Source organism: Pseudonaja textilis, chromosome 2 (assembly GCF_049901715.1).
Source record: "Pseudonaja textilis isolate UNSWEBS1 chromosome 2, rPseTex1.2, whole genome shotgun sequence".
NCBI lineage: Eukaryota > Metazoa > Chordata > Lepidosauria > Squamata > Elapidae > Pseudonaja > Pseudonaja textilis.
The window spans coordinates 133,389,820-133,406,092 of NC_141991.1; the positions used below are offsets into that span (position 1 = coordinate 133,389,820).

General features: G+C 43.6%; 1 protein-coding gene across 6 annotated transcripts in view; it reads right to left on the minus strand.

Moving 5' to 3' along the window:
- The window catches only part of CALCOCO1 (calcium binding and coiled-coil domain 1), a 33,417-nt gene that overhangs the window by 14,119 nt on the left and 3,025 nt on the right, over positions 1-16,273 (minus strand). The window contains exons 2-11 of one of the 6 annotated variants that reach the window (XM_087925363.1): positions 16,084-16,126; positions 11,738-11,851; positions 8,253-8,407; positions 7,381-7,483; positions 6,709-6,908; positions 5,432-5,590; positions 3,612-3,760; positions 2,367-2,457; positions 2,115-2,270; positions 409-663 (exon numbers count right to left, since the gene is read on the minus strand). In XM_087925363.1, the coding sequence (XP_087781489.1) occupies positions 409-663; positions 2,115-2,270; positions 2,367-2,457; positions 3,612-3,760; positions 5,432-5,590; positions 6,709-6,908; positions 7,381-7,483; positions 8,253-8,393 (1,254 nt within the window). In that variant the 5' untranslated portion in view covers positions 8,394-8,407; positions 11,738-11,851; positions 16,084-16,126. Of the gene's footprint in view, positions 1-408; positions 664-2,114; positions 2,271-2,366; positions 2,458-3,581; positions 3,761-5,431; positions 5,591-6,708; positions 6,909-7,380; positions 7,484-8,252; positions 8,408-11,737; positions 11,852-15,876; positions 16,127-16,273 lie in introns of those variants that run through there. The other 5 variants (XM_026714856.2, XM_087925360.1, XM_087925365.1 and 2 more) reach the window with 5 other exon arrangements.

The window sequence follows — 16,273 nt, forward strand, 5'->3', positions numbered from 1 at the left end:
TTGGGGATTTTTGTTCTTTCTGCATGCAAAACTGATTTAAAAACTTCCCCAGAGTTTAATTTCAATCCAAAACAAAAGATCAATGCATGTCAGGATCCTTTTGCTTTATTCCCTCTCTCCACTACAAAGAAATAAGCAATGCGTATGTGAATTGGGGAAGGCAGTGCTGAAAATATTGGCCTAGGATGAAGGAGCTCTGGTGTCGGAATAATTCCACTTGATTATAAATAATTCCAGACCATTTGCTCCCTCTCAATCCGATCTCAGTCCTGGATTGCTGAGAAGGTAAATGAGACGAGGCTTCCACATACATGGTTTCTTCCCACAAGACAAAAAGAACATAAATGACGAAGGAAAAAAAAAACACAGAAGTTTGCCCCACTGACTTAGGGGACCACAGGCACATACCTCTACATTCTGCAACAGCATGGCTTTCTCCTTCCACCATTGGCCTTTGCCTTCTTTCCACTTGAGGGTCATGTCAGCAAGCTTGATGTTGACCTCAGCCGCCTCAAGGCGGCTCTTGTGGAGATCGGAGATGGTCCGGTCTCGGATGGAGGCCACACTGGCTAGCTCTTCCCCTAAGAGAGCCACTTTCTGCTGGCTGGCAGCCAGAACGTCCTGTGTGGTGCGTAATTGTTCACACAGGGACTCCATCTGCGCCTGGAAAGAGAGAGGGGTGAGAAGAAGAGGCCCAAGAGAAGGTGGAGAGACCAAGTCCAACCTTTATGGCACTCGGAGAGCTCCAGGAAGAGGATAGGTGGTCTATAATGTTAGCCGTTAGGATTCAGCACACTTTCTAGTCCTGAAGTGGGAACCAGTCCCAGCAAGTACAAGTATTGATTATGGAGGATGGGAGTGTCTTCCAATACTTGATGTATTTCAGGTTTTCAAGCTCTAACCTAATTCTTGTACAAAATTTTTTTTCTTCTTCTCATTTTCGTAAAGAGAGAGAGAGAGAGAGAGATTGATCTGGTTTCTTTCCTTGGGCCAAGAATAAATCCCTGGGTTCTGGTTCCCACCCATCCATTCCTCTGCCCTGCAAGTCCTGACAGAACAACTGGTTTTGCCTAAATCAGGGGTGGCTAATTTTTTGTCAGTTCTTTCTTGTTCTCTAATATGAAACCACCTCTGTTGTCAATAACTTTGTTCCAAGACTATTTATGAAACAAAGCCCATGAGTTTAAGGGACTCCATCCATAATTAAATACCTTATTTCTCTAGAACTTTAAAAAACTAATTCATGAAGTGCCCACTAGAACCTGGTGCCATTTTGTACATGAATCTTCTTCCACAAAATACACATTTGGAGAAAAGGGGTTGGGCCTGAAGCGACATCACCCTACATTTTTTGTCTATGACATGTTCTGATCTGAACTTTCCTCGTCCAACTTTGTTTTTTATCAGTCTAAAATAGGGGCGTCAAACACAAGGCCCCTGGGCCAGATCTGGTCTGGGGGCTGTCCTGGAAAATATAAGGGGCTGGCCCGTATCGCTTTGGCCCAGTCTACCCAATGCAAAGAGGAAACATTGGGCCAGCCTGGCTTTGGCCTAGTCTACCCAGTACGAAGACGAAACATGCCAGCAGTTTGGGGAGTGGTGTCAAGCTGGCCACACCCACCCAGTTGACCACGCCCATCCAGGCAGCCATACCCAATGAGTGGTGTCAAGCTGACTACACCCACCCAGTTGGTCATGCCCACCCGGCTCCCCGAGGTCAACCACAGCCTTGATGCGGTCCTCAATGAAATTGAATTTGACACCCCTGGTCTAAAATATCATTCTGAAATCCTGGATTCCTTCTTGTTGTAAACTACTACCTTTCTTTTAGTAATGAAAAGTGGGCATAGACTACTGGATTAGAGATATCCACTGGATGGCTACTTAAGGTTCCATACTCAATGAAATGAGATGGTTACTTTCATTTGGGATAGAGAAAAAGAGGTTCCTTGCATAAGGAGAGAAATTACTAGGTGCCGGAGATAGGTTATCAAGACTGGGTGTCTTGAGAAGTTCTGGGAGGACACCAAGACCAGCCCATTAGAGACAGCACACTGGACTTGATAAACCTTATTTTTAATATTCTTAGAGGCTTCCTGTCTTCAGGTGCTTACTGTGCGGCGGTTAGCGGCTGCCAGCTTCTGCTGCAGCTTCTGAATATCCTCCTGCAGCATGAGAGCCTGGGAGATTTTCTCACCGTGACGAGTCTTGGCTTCTTGCAAGTCGGAGGCCAGGCTACGGGTCTCCTCCTTGGAAGCCTGCAGCTTGACCTGCAGAGGAGAGAAGACGTTTCCAACATGCCATCAGCTCTGGTTTTCCTGCTCCTCTTTGCGTCCCTCTTTTCAAACCTGTTGCTTCAAGCTCACCTGGTACTGCTCTTTCTCAGCATTCTCTTCTTTGAGCTGATGGTGGATGTGTTCCTGCTCCCTCACAAGTGACTTCACTGTGTCTTTCACCCTGCAGCAGAAATGATCCAAATAGTACATGCACGTGTGAGGAATATCCACTGTGCTCTTTCTACTCAGGGGCATCTCTAAAATAGGTCTGTCTGTCTGTCTGTCTGTCTGTCTGTCGTACATACATACGTACCCTGTTTCTCCAACAATACGGCCTCCCCCAATAGGAAGTCCCAGCATGTTTTATAGGCATGAAATGAAATTAAGCCCCTCCCCCCAAATTAAGGCCTATATTAAAACATGCGAAATGGGGGGAATGGTGGGGGGGGGGGCTTGCCGTTAAGAAGTACTTTTCTTGCACACCCGGATATGGTGCTGCCTGCGTTGACCCCGATACGAAGTGCCCCACTAACGCCGAGGTCAACATCCAAGCCATCGCTGCCCGCCCGCCCAAAGATGCAAGGGGGGGAGGGAAATTAAGTCACCCCTGAAAAGACGGCCTAGCCATTTTTTCGGGGTTCAAAAAAAAAAAAAAAGACCCGGCCTTATTATACGAGAAACACAGTATTTAGAAACTATCCTTTAATTCATCTTTGCATCTTCCTCAATATAGCATGAGCATCCAATAGCCCAGCAGCCTAATTCCAAGATGATATTTTAGCCACAGCCTATTAATTTCAAGGCATCACTAGGTTATTAAATAGATCGGCTTCTCTGTATGAAAACATTCCCCAACATAACCTAATTCCCCGAGAGTGGGCTTGTTACAAACCATGTAAAAAATCAGTATTGATCCTTAAACTTCCTTCATCCCTATTACTTCCTCCACCCACGTTTAATTCATGATCCGAATGGTAGTGGACATCCCCTGACAAAACCAAAGATATGGAAACTAGGACACAAGACATTAAATCCTGGGACAATTCCTCGAGATTGAGTTGGAATGGCACAGAGAACTGATTCTATGATGATTCTGACTTTAGCATGAGAGAAGATATAATTCAGTCCATCCCAATCGGATACCCCCCCGGTTCTGTTGCTCCTAGAAACTTCCAGTAGTCTGAGTTGATAGGAGTTCTAATCAGAACATCAACAGGACTGATTGCCTATCGGTAGCTCAGAAGGTATTGTCCTCCCTCCCACCCCTTTTCCCCCTCCCGCCATCCCTCTCCCTTTTGACTGTACTTGAGGTGCTTTGTTTGACACGGCCTTGACCTGTCTAATTCCGTCTCCCTCTGAAGCATCTTCTCCCCCATCGCCTGGATGTCGCCCTCCAGCTCCTGGATTCGGGCCACTTGCTCAGTGTCTTGAAGGCTTAGAGTATCTCTCTGCTTGGAGATTTCTCCGTAAGAATTTGACAGTTCCTGGTTGAGGGTAGAGAGGAAGAAAAGCGAATGATGTCTATAACATTTGAATAAAATCTAAAAACCCAGCTACTACCGTGTTTCTCCAACAATACGGACCTCCCCCAATAGGAAGACCCAGCATGTTTTCTAGGCATAAAATGAAATGAAGATCCTCTCCCCCAAATTTAGGCCTATTTTAAAACATGCAAAATGGGGGGAAGGGCGGGGGGGAACTTGCCGCTAGGAGCGCCCCGCAGGCAGCAATTCCTCACCACCAGCTGCTCCTAATGGGCGATCATGGCAGAGCGCGGAGAGCTTCCTACTCCTGCCAAGCACCTTTGCGGCAGACCCAAGACCTTCAGCGCCCGCCACTGTTGATTTCCCTTCTGCCCATGCCGCCGTGGCGTTTGGAGCTGCCACTTCCACGTTTGGAGCACCACTGCTGTTTGGAGCACTGCTGCTGTTTGGAGCTGCTGCTTCTGCATTTGGAGCTGCCGCCGCGGTTGGAGCTGCCGCTTCCGCATTTGGAACCCCACCGCTGTTTGGAGCACTGCCGCTGTTTGGAGTTGCCATATCTGCATTTGGAGCTGCTGTTTCCGCGTTTGGAGCTGCCGCTTCTGCGTTTGGAGCACTGCCGTTGTTTGGAGCACCACCACCATTTGGAGTGCTGCCGCCACTCCAAACGCGGCGGCAGCTCCAAACGCGGAAGTGGCAGCTCCAAACATGACAGCAGTGCTCCAAATGGCGGCGGCACTCCAAATGGCAGCGGCACTCCAAACACAGAAGCGGCAGCTCCAAACGTGGCGGTGGAATAGGCAGAAGGGAAAGCAACAGTGGCAGGTGCCAAAGGTCTTGGGTCTGCAGCAAAGGTGTTTGATGGGAGTAGGGAGCTCTCTGCGCTTCACCATGATCACCCGTTAGGAGTGGCTGGTGGTGAGGCTGCCCACGGGGCGCTCTAGATGAGGATGCAAGGGGGGGAATTAAGTCATCCCCGAAAAGACGGCCTAGCCGTTTTTTCGGGGCTCAAAAAAATATAAGACCCGGCCTTATTTTATGAGAAACACGGTAGTTTTGCTGACAAAATTGAACATAGCAACATATGAATAGCCCTACTGGATGAAAGTAAGGCTCATTTTGATTCAGAATAGTTATTTCTCATGATCCCCAACCAGACATAAAATATGAGATGGAGACATACTCCTTTTCTACTAATGTTCTCCTGAACCTGGTGTATGGGAGCATCCTTTGCAGACATTTTAATAATCACTGCATGCATATGAGCTAATATCATGCAAGCATTAAGGGAGAGGGGCATCCCGCTGTACAAAATAGAATAGAACAGAATAACAGGGACCTTAAAGGTCTTCTAGTCCAACCTGCTGCTCAGGCAGGAAACCCTATAGCATTTCGGACAAACGGTTGTCCAATCTCTTCTTAAAATCTCCCAGTGTTGGAGAATTCACAACTTCTGGAGGCAAGGTGTTCCACTGGTTAATTGTTCTAATTCTCAGAAGGGATACTCAGATCTTGCGGCAGGCCTGGAGTCAGATGTTGTACCAAGTTTTGTGGCCACCTGAGCTTTTTGCTTCGTAAGATGATGGGAACACAACCCCTTTCCTGAAGCTTGGGAAGAGGCTGGATCTGAAAGAGCTGGCAAGTCCTGCCGTAAAACCTTGCTTTCTGCCTTGCCTTATATTGTGCAGCCAGCTTGGTGTGCTCATCACGTAAGGAGCTCAGTGCTGCTTCTAGATCTGCTGCGCGGCTTCTCCACTCTTGAACCTCTTCCTTCAGGTGGCAGGACTCACGCAACAAGGCTCCTTGTTCCTGACGACTCTCTTCCAGCTGAGTCTGTGGGGAAGCAGAGAGAGATACTATAGTGAAGTACAAAGTCAGGGGACACATTCATTCAGGGGGCTGAGGTTTACCGTCTTTATACTGCCGCCCTAGGATTAAAAGCTGATTAAAAATTAAATCACGATATAATCTTTCCAGGCTGAAATATTTCAAGGCTATCTGTATGCTCCGTTGCTTTTGCAAAACAGCTTTGCACGAGGAAAACTCAACATGCCAGGGAAAAGCATTTATCTCGGCCTTCAGATACTTAATTTTTTATACAGCGAAGCCAAATAAGGAATGTCTGAGTAGCAGCTTAATGGTTCTGGTATAGTTCCAGGAGATCGAAAAGCTCTGCTCTCTTAGCCTGATGAAAGCAGAAGGTCAGCCATTTAATATTGGATGGATGGCCCAGGACATCTTAAAACTCTTGTTCCACCTCATTCATTTAGGAGGGCAGACTGGGCGCAGAGATGTTGTTGGACTACTTTCTAGACTGCTAGCCAAGTTAGCTGAGGTGGATGGACGTTGGAGCCAGGCGCATGAAGAAGACCAACTTGTGACACCAATGCTGAGGAAAATGTCAGGTCATAGGTCAAGAGTTTAATTTGTGCCAGGATGCACCTCCAAATTTGAATGTGGAAAGAAGTGAAGATGCTGACTCAAAGGAAGCAACCAGTATATTTTCCACTAATGATTCCCAGGGATAGGGCCTTTCTCTCACTGCTGGTTTTGCTTAACCTTTAATTATGGCAGAAGTGATTGTGTATTTAATATAGATATGATAACATTCCCTTTGTATTAGGTATGATATGGAACAGAATTAAAATCAGCAAGCTTGAGTTTGTCGCTGTTTATTTCTAAGCCATCCCTTCTCTAGAGGGTGCTAAGAATGTCTACAATAACCTCACAAAATAGGTTGGGTTGAAAAAAAAAATGTAAACAGGACTAAAATCTAGAGCATTTCATAGCTGAGTGAAATTTAGAATTTCCTGAGCTGAGTTGAATGCTATAGTTAGGCAGCAGCTAGTCATACAAAAAAATTATACCCAAAGAAGGAAATACTTCAAGTGGGTGTAGGGTCAAGAACATTGGCTGACAGCGAGGACCAAGGGTTGCTTAGCATATCCTACCTCAAGTACAGCGGCCTTGGGAACCACTAGCAGCATATCAGTTCCACCTCCGTCATCGCTGGCCTCCTCTAGAGTGACGAGCTCATCCATGGGACGGGGTTCGCTGAACTGGAAAGGAGAACTTTGGCCATGCACCACTCCATGGCGATCCACATAACGAAAGTGATATTGCTGCGGACCTGGTTTAGGTAAGTAGCTAGCTGTGAAAGGACAAACGTATTCATTGTATTACTTTTCTGACTTCTGAGTATGAGGCTTTATTTTATTGCTTGGCTCCTAATGAGTCACAGGTAAAAGGAAAACCAGGGGTAGGAAATCAGGATCTCAGTTTCGATTAACATTCTCTTTTCTGAATTTCCAATGAACTGTTAAGAGATCTTTTTGCTTTGCTTTTAGTACGAATCGGCATTTTATTTTAATTCACTGCATAGGATTGATTTGAGCACTGTGGACCATTTATTGTTTCCCATGAATTTTTCCCTAAGCTGTTTTGAAAGGGCAGGCCAGATAGATTGCTGAAACCAAGTTCAGTAAGACCAGTTGTCCTGTTTATCTACTTTATCTTGCGTCACCATTCTGCTCGGGCAGGAAGTCATTCTTCAGGTATTACTCAAAACATTTAGCCATGTATGCTTTGATGAATCTGCTCTGAATCCCTTGAAACATACCTACCTTGGAACTGGACGCTGCAATGGAGGGTTCCTTCAGAAGCTCCACCATCTGGCATGATTCCCCACACAAAAGTATAATAGTCACGTACCGAAGAAGCGTCCACCTGAGGTAAGGAATGGGAAAGGTAGCATTAGAAGAGGTTGTACTTGTGTAACTCTCCCTGAAGGTCCATTGCAAAGGCAACAATTTTGGATGGAACCACCTTTGAGTGTGAGAATGTATTTTTTTAATGCTGCTCTTTACACAAAATTCCTATCCTAGCTAACTTTTGTTAATTTTAATTATCTAATGTTTTAAGGTTTTATACTGTTGTTTTGATCATGTGAAAAGTTGCCCAGTTGCTTGATAGTGAAATGGGTAGTATATACATTTAATAAATAAATAGAATTCCTTACGAATTACAAAGACAATAGCAATCAGAATATTGAAAATGCAAAGTTCTAGGAGAGCAGTACTATCTTTCTACTTGCAGGGTATTCTGATCATGTGCAGAACAACATATATCTTCTTAACTGAAAGAAGGTATATTCTCCTGGTAAATATGAAGGACCCAGGAAAGCTACACAGGTTTAGACTTTGTTTAGTACTTGGATGAGAGACCATCAGAAAATCTTGTCTGGGTCTTTTTTTCCCACTTTGAATGCTGTTGTTTAGAAAAACATACGTCCATCCCTTGATGCTACAAAAAGTGGAGTTAGATCTGAATGAGACGCCAGGTTCCTGAGTGCTGTCAAAACTGCAAGTAATAAAAATAATAGGTAACAAAACGTGTGCGGTTCATATAGGCTTGATTACAATTTCTCCCGAAATGTCCTGAAATGCAACCATACGCATTCAAGCATAATCATCCCATTTGTCCCCATTTGCAGTACCTTAAAGATGCCAATCCAATCTCTAGTTGATGGCTTCATGCCAGGTGGCAGATTGTAGTAGCACTCCACCTTGGTGTGGGGTACGTAACTTGAGGCCACATTCAGGAAAACTACACTGGGGTGGGACTGCGCCTCCTCCATCTTAGTAACTTGGACTGTAAAGTAAATGAAAGTAGTTGATAGTTCAAGGAACTAAATTAGACAGATGGGCACTTAATGGGCATCTTGTTGTGCAGGTGGATTGTTTTAGATTCCGCCCTTAGTTGAGGAACTGGTATCTTTTGCACAGCAATGTATATTACTTAATTTACTTTATGATGTCATAAGGTAGGCCACCTTTGGTTAATTAATTAGTTCTGCTCTTTCTTTGAAGATGGGAATCCTAGATTTCTGCCCCATGTGGTTTGCTCTACTGGCTTCCCAGCAAATGCATCTCAGGACATGACCTGCAATATGAGCAAGGCTAGCTTTACGCACCAAAACAGTGTTGACAAAGGCCACCTCTCAAGCCCTGCCCTCTTATGTAGCAGAATGGAAGAAAGACTTTCTTTCTGCTGAAAACCCTTAACAGCCACTGCTAACTGGAGCAGAAATACAGGATAAAGGAAAAAAGAATATGTCTTGGGACATGAAATTATCACCTTCTCATCAGGGATGAGAACAGGACACCTGTAATTATTATCTACACAGTATCTATAGATTTTTTTAAAAAGTCAGGAAAAAGCTGAAATTCATATTATTTCTGGAGTATTAATTCTATTCCTTCTGGGCATAGGTAAGGATAGGATGGATATGTGCAAAAATGCACGCATTAAAAGTAAATATGGAAGAGTTTACTATATCTACCCACATGTCATTCAGCTTAATATTTTCCCTGGCATTATCCTCAAATTTGCAGGCATTTTTGCACAGTATTGCTTACAGATGGAAGCCACAAATTAAATTATGTAATTGCATTAAACTGCTTACTGCACATGCATGAGTTTAATCCACATACTCTGGTCCTAAAGTTGTTGTTTTTTTTTTCTGAAACAACAAGGAGCATTTAACAATTTTGGGGAGTTGTTGGGATTTTTTTTGGACAGGAAAGGAAATAGGAAAAAGCATTAGGAGTGGCAGCGTATGTACAATGGAACATGGATGGAAGCCAGGAGGAAGGGACAGAGCCAGGATGGCCTTCTTAATGTTTGCAGATTGTATTTCCATCACTGGGATACTTCGGTTAATTATTGATTGTTATAATGATTTATTTATACCACCCTGTCAGTTTACATGGTACATTGCAGCGCGTATATACAGTAGGCACATAAAAAAGAAAAATCTTTGTCCCCAAGGCACTTACAGTCTAGTTAATGATGGAAAGAAGCAGCAGAAGGAGGAGAGAGAAAAAGGGTTTTTTTAAAAAAAAAAAAAGTCAGCCAACGCAGTTCAGAGCTGTAAGAACAATGGCATAATTTCAGCAAAGGAGAGCGTTGCAGGGTTCAGGGAAAGGCAGCAGGAGAGCCAACGGTTCAGAGGATGGATGTAGAAGGGACGGAAAGAGAATAAAATTGAAAGAGAAAAGCTCTGGAACCCTCTTTTTCTTGTTTGCATAAAAAGTCTGAACATAGACCTGTCATCGTTTTCACTCCCCAAGCCCTCAGGGACGCTTTCATACCGAGCTTGTGATCATTCTTATTGCCACAAGATACCGAGGAGCCCGATAAGCAACCAGTGCTCTCTCTCCATGAGGACAGCATAACAAATGACAGCGGCAAAGCTGCCCACCTCCCCAAATTTCACTGATTTGGTGCTTTAGAGAAATGTAGAAGAAATTCATTAAACAGAAAGGCCACCCTAGCAACATTCTTGTGCTCGCCATTTCACTGATCCATGAACCCTAAAATGATATTTGAATGAAGTAGAAGCATCAGGAAGACCCAGTGATTGGTTGGGGGAACCTCCCGTGGCGCCCCTCTCCCCATTTTTCTGCATTTCCGTGGGATAAAACTGGACTCATAAGTTTTGAGCTGCACTGCATTTGAGCCAGAAATGAACGTCTGAGTTGTTAAATAGGAGCATTATTGTGGGGTCACAAGGGAACACAAAACTGATCCTGGAACAACATGTATTTATTTTATTTCTTTATTCATTTTCTATAGCCACTCATCTCAATCCATGACTCTGGGCAGCTTACATGTTATGTATGGAAGCAGCCACAGAATCTATGGAGGCAGGCTAATCCTATCTGTAGATTGGACGAGGAAAAACAAGAAACTCTAAACCAGGGGTGTCAAACTTGATTTTATTGAGGGCCGCATCAGGATTGTGTTTGACCTGGGGGGGGTGAGGCTGGGGGGGCACGGTCAGGATAGGTGTGGCCAGCTCGATGTCACTCTTGTCAGGGGCCTCCTGTGGTGGTCTGAGCACCCTGCCAGCGAAAATGGCCAATTCGGGGAGGCTTCTTGCACTGAGAAAGATGCAGCTACTGATCTCTGGCTTTGCTCTGCTTTTCCAATGGTCTGGTGCTGCCCTGTTCTTTGCACCGGCGGTTCAGACTTGCTGGGCCCGGCACATAGAACAGAGTGTGCTTTTTTCAGTGCAGCTGCTAGACTGCAGCCGCACAGGAAAAAAGCATGCAGCAGCTGCAGGCCTCTCATGACAAGGGGGGTGAGAAGCCCCGGGACACCTGCCCCACCCACCTGGCTGCTGGGCCGGGCTGGAAGAGGCGCATGCGCCAGGAGAAGAAAACATGCTCTGCGAGGATGGGCAGGCAGGTGGATGTTCCAGGGCTGCTGCACATGCGCACTGCATGTGTAGCAGCTGCACACGCAGTGCGCATGTGCAGCAGTCCTGGGACATCCGCCCAAGCTGCGCCACGGCTGCCATGTGGTAGGGAAAGCTAGGAGAGCGACCGGGGCAAGTGAGCGACCAGGTGACCCGGTCGGGGGCATGAGCAGCCAGGGGGCGCTACTGATTCAGCAAGCCATGCCAAATCACCGCTACCAGTTCTTGAATACCACTTCTCATTGAGAAAGGCTATGCCATGGGATTTCATTGCAGAGGAGGAAGGGGAAAAACAAGTGAGATTTGAACAGCCTCCACTTAACTCAGGGCCTTCTGGATATGTAGGATTACAACTCTCATTTGGCATAGCCAGCATGGCCAAAGAACAGGGATGATTAAAAAAAATAAGCTGCAATCTGATAACACCCAAAGGACCACAATAGTTCTTTATCTTTGTTCTATAACCTCATCTTATACATGAAAAAGTTTTTTGTTTTTTATTTCAAAACTTAATTGCTCTTAAGGATCCAGCACTTTTACATCTGGGTCTCCCCTCTTTGTGTGTGTGTGTGTGTGTGTGTGTGTGTGTGTGTGTGTTAGAAGTTCACTGAGCTCTTCAGGAAAATGAGCACATCTCAAAAGGCTGCTTATTGCTGCTTTTGTACAATATCTGTTTCAAAACGAGGGACAGAGAGACCTAATAGCCCACCCGCACCTACCATGATCTCGGTGGGAAATCACAGCACAGGTCTGAATCCCATCTGACTTCTAAATAAATTATGGAAAATCATAAGGCTTTCCTTCATAGAGAAATCAACAGAAGAAGCAGAATCCTGCAGAAATGTGAATGGGATATGCTGAACTAACTTAGGAAGTGAATAAATAAAGGCATCAGGCAATAAATTTAAGCTTTGGTTGGACCAGAACATAGCATGCATGAAAGATCTTCCTTCAAGTTTGTTGCTGGGATCAAAAATGAAGTGAGAGGCACTCAGAGGCAAACCTTTCTTCGTTATAGGGCATCCTGAATCTGTGAAAACTTTTCTTAAGAGACCAACATATGGCAAGAAAGGATGTTGCTTTTCCCAAGCAGTTCATAACCTTACAAAGTGCTTTTAAAAGACTTTTTTCCCACTATGTCTTTCAATATACACTGGCAATGTAATTTCAAGGCTTTTTTTAATGTAGGGTTTAGTGGAAATGAAACTTTTTGTTGGAATCTCACATTGAAGGGCAGATCTGTTTGAAGGCCAACCAAGCTGTGGCCCTGGCATTTTAGCACTATAATATTACAAGGACCGGATGAGAAAGATTTGCTATCAACAAGACAAAGGATCAGCCCCTCACAATGGGATGCGGCCTAGATAATAGCTGCTTGTTTCTGGCATTTACAACAGAAGCAAAGGGTCACAGCAAGTATTAACAAGTTTGGCCATGAAACTGTAATGGCAACTAGCATTGTATAACTGCGTCTGACAATCTTTCTCCTCCTTTAACCCAGGAGATCTAGGAGCAAGCAGGCCTAATGTGACAATTTGCCACTCTGTAGTACAGCAGAGCACTTCACTGTTGATATACTGGTGTGTGTGTGTGTTCCACCCCCAAAAAGGAGAAAGCGTAGCTCCATCACAAATATGGAAGTTTGAAAACACACACACACACACACACACACACACACACACCTTTGTGTTTAAGACATGTACATTTGAAATACATGACTGGCTTTATAAATCAGTAGGAATGAATGAGGTGGCAGGAAAAATAAGATTTCAGACGTATTGGATATACTCTTTTTTTTTTTTTTACAAGGTTCCCAAATCCAGTGACTAGAGGTTCAAAATTATGGTGGGGATAGGCATGAAGTACACAAAAATAAATGTTTCTCAGCACCATGCCAGATCCAGGACACGACTGCATTAGAATTCATTTTGCTTATACAAAATCCACTTCTGTGCAACTTCCTTTGTTTCAGCAGCCTGGTTTTATGACAGCAGAAAACTATTGTTGCTGTTGCCCAGTCAGGAGTTGGAAATTTTTGGTACTCTACTTCAAGTTAAGAGGTCTACCGGCAGAGCCAAATCTACCTTCTGCTCACCCTCATTTTAGGCCATCGAAGCCACTCTCTGCTCCAGGCAGGAAACACAGGGCTAGAGCATATGAGCTCACAGACTGAGCACCTGGACAGACATCTGGCTAATGGGAGCACCAGGAAAGCCAAACCGAGCTGTAGCCTTCGTGACTAATCCACCCATAATCCCAACTGTGGTCTCCATCAACACCCACTTGTGAAATTAATTTCTCTAGGCAACGCAATGGCTGCTGCTTTAAGAAAAAGATTAAATTAGCCTACCTGGCATGCAAACATGTATCATCATTATCCCAGCAAATCCTGACTGGAGCAGATGAGATAAATAAATAAACGAACAAATAAATAAATAAATCTATTTATTTATTTATTCATCCATCCATTTATATTTTTACCTTTCTAAACTGCCCCCTTTCCTCAAAGAGATTAAAGGTTATAAACATAGGATAAACTCCAAATTGGGGATGGGGGCTTTTCTTGGTGTGTAGGTAAACCACAAGATCAAACACATAAAACAAACTGGAACATCCATGTATATAAACAGTGAACCTTCCATACCCCAAGTTTCCAGAAGCATTCAGTTATAAAAGTTTGGAAGCAGAAACAAGAATAACAACCGTGGCTTTTTCCAGTGAGGCCGTACTTTAAGATTAGGGATTGTTTATCTGAACAATATGCTATTGTCAGAGAAATGAATTTATCGCCTAGATATAGGAGAATGTAATTCTCCTGTCTGTATGCCCACAACTTTGTGGACCTGACTTTGTTTAGCTTTTTCTATATTATTTCTGGAGCATTAAGAGGAATCATCCTGGATGAAACCAGCTACATATCTCGCCCCATCTGAAGCAAGAAATGAGCTTGAAAGAAGCCAAATCAGAACGTGTAATGACAAGACAGCTGTAATTCCTGGCAAGTAGCATTCAGAGTAGATATCTGGTGTTTGTGGTTAGCATATATGCCTCCAGAAGTTTCAGAATAGTTCAGAAAGCTGGCTAGAAGTGGTAGAAGTTGTAGTTTTAGAAAATCAGGAGGCCTCAAAATTGGGAAATCTATATAATTTTAATAAATAAGGCACTTGAAAATACTTTCTGTTTGTAGATCAGTATACTGCATTGTAGTTGGTGGAATGCAGACAACAATATGCTGATTTGCAAAGTACTCTCTGGACTAGAGATTTGAGCTTGTACTAATAGTCTGGGCATGTTTGAGATGAAAAAAATGTTGGTTGTGTTTATGAGATAAAATCATAATGTGTCAAAACTAACTGGTACCATACTGTCATTACTGTTAGCAGAGAATGCTGCATGTAGCACAAATATGACTAAAGCTAACATCTTAGGTGAAATTTACTAAAGTCATTATGTCAAATATAATAAAAATATTGTGCCAAAGCCATAGTTGTACAAAGCCATGGTGGTAGAAGTCACAGCTACAAGTTGGGTAGATGGCCATGGCCATGGCAAAGGAAGAACGCAACTCAGACTGTAAAGGGATACATGTTAAGGGACATGAATGAATGATAAAAAGGAAGGAACAATATATGGTGTATATCTGTGAAACTTAAGGAAGGGGAAGGATGCAACAGATCTGAATAAGGAAGTGGTCTGTGGAATAGAGTAATGAATAAATGCAAGTAAAAGTGTAGGTTAATTATGAATGAAAGGGCTAAACATATGTCAGAAAGTACGAAATAGTGCTATTTAGGATGTTACAGGATGTTATATGTAAGTAAAACTTCAGAGTTTAGTGACAATTGCATATTACGCTCCAATGAATTACGATAATAGAAGGACTAAAGATGAATTTGAATAAAACCTGTACAATATTCAGATTTAAAGTAACGAAGGGGGAAAGAAAGCATTCCATTAGGTGACATTAATGTTTTGGGCAGAAAAAGAAAAAAATACAGAAAAAAGGACGGTGCACTTCAGAGAAGAATGGTGGTCTTGGAAAATGGCTGCTTAGAAAAAGGACTAAACATATTTGCTTTTGAATGCACAACCTTGTTTCAAATGAAATTGAAGGAATCCTCGCACCTTAGTTTCGTCAAAGGGGTGGGGTGGGGGCGGTTTCGAACGAAAAGCCATCCCGATGGCAGTGGAGTCTTGCGTTACTCAGGAGGAGATTAAGAAAGAGCCCAAAAAGCCCATCGACCGCGAGAAGGTACAAAGGAGGAGTTGATGGTGGCGTGGAGAAGCGGGGGACGGCTGGCTGGCCGGTCACTCGGCTCGCCTTGCCTTGGTCGTGCGTGCTGAGCTGGTACCGGTCCGTGGATCGGTCCGTGGATTGTACCAGTCTGTGGTACAAAAAAGGTTGGGGACCACTGCTGTAGATGGTGTAACAGGAGATATTTCATGCTTTTCTAGAAAAACTCTTTTCTCTTCCAGAAAACATGTATGAACTGATGCGTATGGAGCCATCAGTGCCGAAATTTGTGTGCCAGAATTTTTTTATTATTTTCATCACTCACTTATAGTTCATATCAGATTATAATAGTAAATAAATATCATAAATAGGTTGTAAGATGTAAAGGGGATTAGTTGTTAAGCGTGCCTGGGCAAGGCATTTAGTAAAATTCTAAATGAAAAGTTATGAGAAATGTCATTGAGAAAAATTTGTCAATGCAATGTAGCTTTATGCATTGCAGGTGGCATATAGATCGATGTTTTGCTCTTTGATAGGTCATTCAGAATGGTGTGAATGTGTTTTGGGCAGAGAGGTATGAGTCATTGGTGTGCCAGCCTTGGAAGTCAGTGGATAATCAGTTACCTAAGGCTGAATCAGCAGAAAAATCAATGTGAACAGGTGCTGAAGAAGTCAGGTGATGAAGGTCAAACCCTGGTGAAATCCAGTCCCACGATGAGCTGTAATCTGAGCAGCCATGAGCAAGGCCACGCTTCCCTATATTTCCTGGAGCACTGCATGCACTTGCACTGGCCACACTGTGCCTTTGTAATTTACTGCAAAACTACTCACCAGTAAACTCCTTGTAAATCAACCCGGCATATGTGATGCAAGTCTGAAACAGAAAAAAAAAATGAGAATGCCCATGGACGATTGAGAGAAAGTGGATGATACAATAAATAGGCTTCAATTATAAAGTAAAACATCTAATAATATAGAAGAATATATGAAATACTTATTCAACATTGAGCATGGATTAAGA